Here is an 8,564-nt window from a genome sequence, read left to right on the forward strand (position 1 = left end):
TTTATTCAAGGGCATTAAAGATAGGAGAGTTTAAGCAGTTGATTCTGGTTAGCAATGGGATTGTAAACACAATCCCAAACTATGAATTACTAATTATTAATTTTCTTTTTTTTTTTTTTTTTTTGACTGGTAAGGGGATCGCAACCCTCGGCATGGTGTGGTCCGCACCACGCTCAGCCAGTGAGTACACTGACCATCCCTATATAGGATCCGAACCCACAGCCTTGGCGCTACCAGCGCCGCACTCTCCCAAGTGAGCCACAGGGTCGGCCCTAATTATTAATTTTCTTTTTTTTTTTTTTTTTGACTGGTAAGGGGATCGCAACCCTCGGCATGGTGTGGTCCGCACCACGCTCAGCCAGTGAGTACACTGGCCATCCCTATATAGGATCCGAACCCACAGCCTTGGCGCTACCAGCGCCGCACTCTCCCAAGTGAGCCACAGGGTCGGCCCTAATTATTAATTTTCTTATCTGACCTTACATCCTGTCCCATCTTCAGCTACAACCAGTGTGATATGAAGATATGTAAAGAAGACTTCATTTTTTTGACAATTCTTCAATTTAGGCATCAAAAAAAAAGTGTTATTCTTGAAGAGATCAACTTGAAAGGCTACACACCATTGTTTTGGCTTGTTTTGCTTTCAGTGTTGCTCAGCACCACTGCTGTTGTCTCACAGGCAAGATCAGATGCCTCACCAAGAGCTCACTGGGCATGTAAGTTCCCGTCTGGCTCAGCACAGTGGCTGTCCAGCTATTTTTTTGGTAGAACCCTGGTTTTAAATGGCACTGTAGGGGCCGGCCTGTGGCTCACTCGGGAGAAAGTGGTGTTGATAACACCAAGGCCACGGGTTCGGATCCCATATAGGGATGGCTCGTTAGCTCACTTGGGAGAGCGTGGTGCTGACAACACCAAGTCAAGGGTTAAGATCTCCTTACCAGTCATCTTTAAAAATAATAATAATAAAAATAAAGAAATAAATGGCACTGTATATGGTTGATGCTCTCATTGGACCTAGAGCAGTCCTGCTCGCTGCCCCTTCCCCTATCTAGGTGGACTCTTAAGGGCTTTTATAACACCCAGGGGCTCCGTGGAACAATTTGAAAACCTCTGGTAGTGGACCATGCGCAAAGCTTGGTCTCAGTAGACCTGAGTTCAAGACCTGGGTCCTTGACTCTGTAATTGTTGGCGAGTGACTTGACTTGAGTCTCATTTTCCTTATCCAGACAAAGAGCATCAATGCCTATCTTGGAGAATTGCTGTAAGCGTGTTTGTATAATCATGTGTTGCTTAACGATGGGGATACATTCTGAGAAATGCATCATTAGGTGATTGTGTTGTGCAAACACCATAGAGTGTACTCACACAAGCCTAAACGATTAGCCTGCTACACAACTAGGCTATATAGTATGCCCTATGACTTCTAGGCTACAAACCTATACAACATGTTACTGTACTGTAGGCAGTTACAACACAATGGTATTTGTATATCTAAACAAATCTAAACACAGAAAAGGTACAGTAAAAATACGGTATTTAAAAGATAAAAAATGGTACACCTGTATAGGGCACTTACCATGAATGGAGCTTGCAGGATTGGGAGTTGCTCTGTGTGAGTCAGTGAGTGAGTGGGAAAGCCTAGGACATTACTGTGCACTACCATAGACTTCATAAACACTGTAAACTTGGGCTACACTGAATTTATTTTTTTTAGAAAAAGTATTACACTGGGCCAGCCCCATGGAGCACTCAGGAGAGGGCGGCGCTGGGAGCGCAGCGGCGCTCCCGCCTCAGGTTCAGATCCTATATAGGGATGGCCGGTGCGCTCACTGGCTGAGCGCAGTGCGGGCAACACCAAGCCAAGGGTTGCGATCCCCTTACCGGTCAAAAAAAAGACAAAAAAAAAAAAGAAAAGAAAAAGTATTACACTGGGCCAGCCCCATGGAGCACTCAGGAGAGGGCGGCGCTGGGAGTGCAGCGGCGCTCCCGCCTCAGGTTCAGATCCTATATAGGGATGGCCGGTGCGCTCACTGGCTGAGCGCAGTGCGGGCAACACCAAGCCAAGGGTTGCGATCCCCTTACCGGTCAAAAAAAAGACAAAAAAAAAAAGAAAAGAAAAAGTATTACACTATGATATTACAATGACTATGACATTGTTAGTCAATAGGAATTTTTTAGCTTTATTACAATCTTAAGGGGCCATCATCATATATGTGGTTCATCATTACCCAAAACATTGTTATATGGCACATTACCGTAAATGTGCTTTGGAAACCATGAAATATAAGGTTTATTTTGTTCCTGAAGTCTTACTGTTTCGTAGTCACATCTGATTTCTGTGTTGCATGCCATCTCATCTTAATTATTTAGGGACTTAAGATCCACATTTTCTATTATTTAGTCCAGTTGGTGCTATGACTTCTGCCCTCAGCTTTCCAGCCATGGTTGTCCATTGGAGAATGGACAAAGGGAAAAAGGTGAATTTGAATTCTACTGCTACCACCTCTACAATAAGGGATTCCAGGATCATGATCCATTCTTGGGATCGACCACTCTGACAGGCCTCTTTTCATTTTCAGGTGGGCCAAGAGAAGGGAAACTGCTCTTTCCAGAAAAACCCAACCCCCTGCATCATCCCTCAAGAACAGGAAAATATCTTCCACACAATATTTGCTTTTTTCACAAAGTCTGGAAGAAAAGTCTTGGTAAGGATTTGCTTTGTGGCTGGGGTAACATGGGTGGTCCTCGCTAGGAAGACAAGTCTGAAATTAGAGGCCAGTTTTCTATTTGCTATTTATTATTTCCCAAATCTGGCTTTAATCAGTTGATTTATAAATCACAAGGACTGTGTTCAACTCCTAGTTTTCAGCCTGGGGTTTCAGTCAAAGTGTTAAATTTGCATTCCAAATTCCATTGCCTGGCAACGGGAAAGCTTCTGCAACCTACCAAGCAGAGAGTAAAATGTTTCTCCTGATGTAAGTCTGAACAAGAGTGATGGTTCTTGTACAACCACTTTAGAAAACTATTTTGTAGTATCTACTAAAATTAAACATATATGTACCCTGTGATTCAGCCATTCCACTCCTAGGTATATCCCCAAGAGAAATGAGTACTTGTGTCTCCCAAAGACATGGACAAGAATATTCACAGCAATCTTAAGATAGCCAAAAAGCTGGGAACAATCTAAATATCTAAACAGGAAAATGAGTAAACAATTGTGATATATGCATACGCTGTAATATTACATAGCACTGAAAAATAACAAACTACTGCTACACACAACAATATGACTGAACATTACAGATATAATATTGAGTGAAAGAATCTAGAAACAAAAGGACACATACTACAGTATATTTCACTTCTCTGAAGTTCAGAAATAGCAAAAACTAATCAGTGGCGATGGGGGTCAGTATAGTGATTACTTTTGGAGGAATATCGATAGGACGGGGCATGAGGGAGCCCACTCAGGTGCCAGAAATGTTCCACATCTTGATCAGGGTGGTGGTTCTCTGTGTATAAACATGTAAAAATTTATCAAGGTGTATACTTAAGATGTGTTTTATTTGCTGTAAATGTTATACCTAAATTTTTTAAACAGTGAAGGTATTGAAGATGGAATCGTAATGCTTTTCCAAAGCTTCCTTTCCCGGTATCTTTGGTTACATTTCTTTAACTCCTTATTTCAGCCTGTATTGGTCCATTTTGTGTTGCTATAATAAATACCCCAGGGTAATTTATAAAGAAAAACAAAATTTATTGCTTACAGTTTCTGAGGCTAGGAAGTCCAAAGTCCATCTGGTGGTGGCTACAGTGACCCAGGGGTCTCACATTGCAAGATAATAAATACCCCAGGGTAATTTATAAAGAAAAACAAAATTTATTGCTTACAGTTTCTGAGGCTAGGAAGTCCAAAGTCCATCTGGTGGTGGCTACAGTGACCCAGGGGTCTCACATTGCAAGATAATAAATACCCCAGGGTAATTTATAAAGAAAAACAAAATTTATTGCTTACAGTTTCTGAGGCTAGGAAGTCCAAAGTCCATCTGGTGGTGGCTACAGTGACCCAGGGGTCTCACATTGCAAGATGGTGGAAGCAGAGAGAGCAAGAGAGACAGACTCTCCTCTTCTTTTAAAGCCTTCAGAACCGGGCCCCAACCACCATTTTAATCCATTCACCACTGCATGGTCCTACAACCCAATCACCTCTTCAAGGCTCCACCTTCCAATGATCATAATAGGATTTTCCACCCTCTTAACAGCCACAGTGGGGGCTAAGTTTCTAATCCATAAAACTTGGGGGACACAATTCAAGCTTCAGTGAGTTTTGGGGGAACATAATTCAACCCACCACACAGACCATGTATATCACAGTTAGGTTTATCACGTCCTTCCTCACTGTCTTCTCCTATAGAAAAGGGCGACCGTTTGCCACTTGAAATGTTTTTATTCACTTACATAGTGAGGATAGTACATCTATTTTTTAAAGTCCTTTCAATTGTTAGGTATAGTGATATCTAGTTGTTTGACAGATACTTCTCTTGTGTCTGAAAATTTTACCCTGTACATGAAAGAAACATCGTGAAGGTATGTATGTACATCTGGATCCTGTAATACAAAAGAGAAAACTTCCTCTTTTGTAACTTAAATTTTGAATTTATATTTCTATTGGTAACTTATGTCTTTTCTTGAACAAGAGTCATATGACTTCTTAGCCCTCTAATTTACTGTACTTAAAAAATGGGCATGAAAGGATTTGCCTCTACACGGGCAGAAATTGCATAATGTAGGAAATATATCTTGTATTAAAAACTCATAAGAATGTTTTCAGAATATGCAATTGCGTTCTTTTTTAAAAAAATTATTTCTCCTTGTGAAATCCAATATTTTGGTAGGATATACCAGTGAGCTGCTTTCTCCCAGTTGCTTGACTTGAAGGCATGCTTTGGTGCACTCTCTATGGGAAATCCCTCCAATGCCCTCTGGTGGCAAGAGAGAATGATGGCATCTTCCTCTGGATTTCCTCTTCCTGGAATTGCTTTAGTTACTGGAATAAGAAGATTCTGGAGCCCTTTGCTCTATAAATGGCTGCGAATTTGTCTTTGTTCTTAAAACCATTTGACAGTCCTCTGATTTTTCTTCCCAGGACTGTGAAAAGCCGGGAATATCTTGCCTAACAATGCACTGTAACCTTAGTGCTCTTGCTAAAGAAGAAAGTCGTACTATAGACATTTACATGCTGCTGAACACAGAAATATTGAAAAAGGTAAGTTCTGAGGAACTGCACTCTCCGAATTCATTTAAAAGTATTTGAATTGGTTTCTTCATGATACTCTGGCTGCCCCTTTTAAAACATTTCTGGCAAGTGCCATTGGTAATTCTGCTGCTAGATGATGCCAGGGGAAAATACCAGACCCTTGCTACTCAGAATGTGGTTTGAGGTCCAGCAGCATCAGCATCACCTGGGAGTTTGTTAGAAATGTGGAATCTTGGGCTCCACCCCAGACTTACTGAATCAGTGTTTTTACTGTAACAAGCTGCCCAGGTGTTTTATTTGCACATTTAAGTTTCTTATATATACTTCAGCTTGCATCAGAATCACCAGGAAATCTGTTAAAACACAAATTCCTTGGGGGTGGAGTCTAATATTCTGCAGTTCTGACAAGCTTCCAGGTGATGCCAATACTGCTTGCTAGTCTGGAGACCACTCTTCAGATTAAGGGTTGGCAAACCTTTTCTGTAAAAACCCAGTAATAAATATTTTAAGCTTTATAGGACATACAGTCTTACAGGATATACTCTTGCATCTGCTCAACTCTGCCATTATGTTGTGAAAGCAGCCATAGACAATACTTAAATGAATGGGATGGCTATGTTCCAATAAAACTTTATTTACAAAAACAATGAGAGGGCCAGATTTGACCCATGAGTCCTAGTTTAGATGACTCCTTGTTTCAGAAAAGTCCAACTCTTGAACCTCAGGTCACTTTGTTATGAGTTTATCAAAAGTGATTTATAAAAGTACCTCAATCAGTGAATTGGTGGCCCTTGAAGAATCATATGAATTTACTGTGATTGATTTTAAGATAAGAGCTGCTAAGTATAAGAGGCTACTTCTAACAAAATGCTATAAAAATAATGGCATATGAAGATAAAACAAAATACACATGTTAGCCCCAGAGATTCTATTTATTTTCCTTTGGAAAGACTTTTGTTAATCTATATAAACCCTTCAGCATGTGAATGAATATCTTTAGAAAAGTCATACCATGATTATTTTTAAATTAGGCACAGCAGTAATATACTGACCTGAGAAGATGCAGGCATTGGGGGGTTAACTTTCTATCTGTAGCTGTTACAGCCTGCACACCCCCAAGGACAGCTGTACACAGTTCTGGTTTCCCTGGTTTGCTCTGGAGGGAAACTGGTTTGGAGCAAGTTGGGCTCACAACAGTGCTTGCCTATCTCTTTATAAACGCAGTGTTGGAAGAGGACCAGGCATGAACTAGAGCCCCACTGGTCAGCCTCTGATTCCAGAAGGGAATCTGAAAGCCCCGTGTCACAGGAAGTACCTTACTGGTATGGGTCCCCAGGTCAGGTTGGAGAGACTGTGATTCTGCACATGAATGGGATAGTTATGTTCCAATAAAACTTTATTTACAAAAACAGTGAGAGGGCCAGATTTGATCCATGACTTATCTGTGCTGTCAATCTTCTTGACAAGTGGTGCTACTAACAGTTTTATTTCCTGTGCCACATTTGCCACTGTTGACAGAGCCTTGGTGATGGACTGATGGTGGAAATCCACTCTGATGTCTCCTTTGCCCTCAACTCAGATGGCTGCTGCTTGCACTTTTGTCATTTACATTTAATTTAATTGTGCACAGTTCTGCAGCCTGGTTCTTCTGTGTCTCTTTCGGTAACCAGTGGTGACCTTTTGCCAAGGAACATGTCCCACTGACTGCTGTACATGGGTCAGCCAGGCAAAGGAGCTGAAAGCTGTGGGGGCTTGGAGGAGTATTCTCCACGTGCCTTTTTGGCAGAATCCAGCAGCAATTCCAGGTGCAGAGGAAAGCCTAGAATGAAGCAGACCTGGAAACCAGATGGGGCCTCAGCTGCTGCCAGAGCCTGAAATACAGAGTGTTGGTCTCCCTGGAACCAGCACGACCTCCCTTGGGGAGCTGAGCCGGGATGGCTCCAAAAGCCATCAGGCCTTCCTAAGGATGTGGAGCAGCGCCAGCTTTGCGGTTTGCCTGGCCTACAGCTGTGTTTATTTTCCTTTTGACCTCAAGGTCTGGCCCCAGACAAGAAAATTTGAGGTTTTATTATTTTGACCTTAGGTTTTCATTTGAAATGTAGTATCTGATTTTTAAAATCATCAGAGGACTTAGATTTCTTTGATAGTGTTCTTCTAGTTCATAAGGCTTCTTTCAAGATTCTACAACCACCAGGGCTTGTCCTGTCCAAGCTCCTCGTCTGCTCAGCCCTTAACTTTGGCAATTATCAACAGCATTATTGTTATCATTATTATTAATATTATTATCCAGATGATCATGATTATTATTATTCAAGACTGAAAATACAATCTACCCTGATACATAAAACTACAAATACAAAATTGGTAAAGACTATTTGAGTATATCATTGTGCAGTATATGCATCTATTGAAACAACACACTGTACCCCACAAATATGTACAAGTAAATGTTAAAAAAAATCTTTTAATGATTATTTGCATACAAAATTATTTTCTGCACAAAGTGAATTAACTGGAAAAATTGCTTTGAATGACAAGCTTCTCAGAAATATTTAAAATACATTTTACAGATTAGAAAAAGAACAGTAATTTGTGCACAACTTCCAGGGAAAGTACACAAACTGGGATCCCCATGTGCCATCCCAGGAAAGTCTTTGATTTCTTTGGCAAAGATGAGCAAAGGGCCCCCTTGGAACTGTTTTATATAGAGAAAGCCCTCCACTTTCTTGTTTCTTTGTAGGTTTAGCCAGAAGTGAGTCAAAGCTGGCATCTGAGCACGAGCCTGCAAGCTGAGTCAGTGTAGGTGGGTGTACCACTAGACCCCTTACTGGTAGAGCCTAGGCACCCCCTCTGTTTCCACAACAGAAGCCAGGCTGTCTCTCTGATCCACCATCAAGGCGGCACCATCCGTTCCACGGGTTCCAGGTTCTGGCTCTTCCCTAGGCCACAGTTTTGCCAGTCCCTGTGTTTTTTCCAAATTCCTTCTCTATCCATGTTTTGGAGCCATTTTCTTATTATCTGGATCAGTGGCTTTGAGTCTGAGCCCATAGCAAGACTTCCGACTGCCTCTGGCTGTGGGCAGTTCCTGAGTCTTAGATGTGCCACCCCCCCGCCATAGGCCCCTTTCTCCTTAGGCCTAATTTATTTTATTTTATTTTTTTTGTCTTTTTCCGTGTCCGGCAACGGATCGCAACCCTCAGTGTTGCCCCCGTACCGGACCGGGACCGGCAACGGGATCGCAACCCTCGGTGTTGCTTCCGCGCCTCGCTCAGCCAGTGAGCGGGAACCGGTCTGTATGTGGGATCCG

The 8,564-nt window shown here is 41.9% G+C and overlaps 1 protein-coding gene across 1 annotated transcript in view; it reads left to right on the forward strand.

Moving 5' to 3' along the window:
- The window catches only part of ITGA9 (integrin, alpha 9), a gene marked incomplete at its 5' end in the record, with an annotated part of 177,511 nt that overhangs the window by 138,873 nt on the left and 30,074 nt on the right, over positions 1-8,564 (forward strand). Inside the window, 2 exons of the mRNA XM_008586608.1 lie at positions 2,580-2,705; positions 5,147-5,266. Coding sequence (XP_008584830.1) covers positions 2,580-2,705; positions 5,147-5,266 — 246 coding nt within the window. The remainder of the gene's footprint in view (positions 1-2,579; positions 2,706-5,146; positions 5,267-8,564) is intronic.

Source organism: Galeopterus variegatus, unplaced genomic scaffold, assembly GCF_000696425.1.
Source record: "Galeopterus variegatus unplaced genomic scaffold, G_variegatus-3.0.2 Scaffold110, whole genome shotgun sequence".
NCBI lineage: Eukaryota > Metazoa > Chordata > Mammalia > Dermoptera > Cynocephalidae > Galeopterus > Galeopterus variegatus.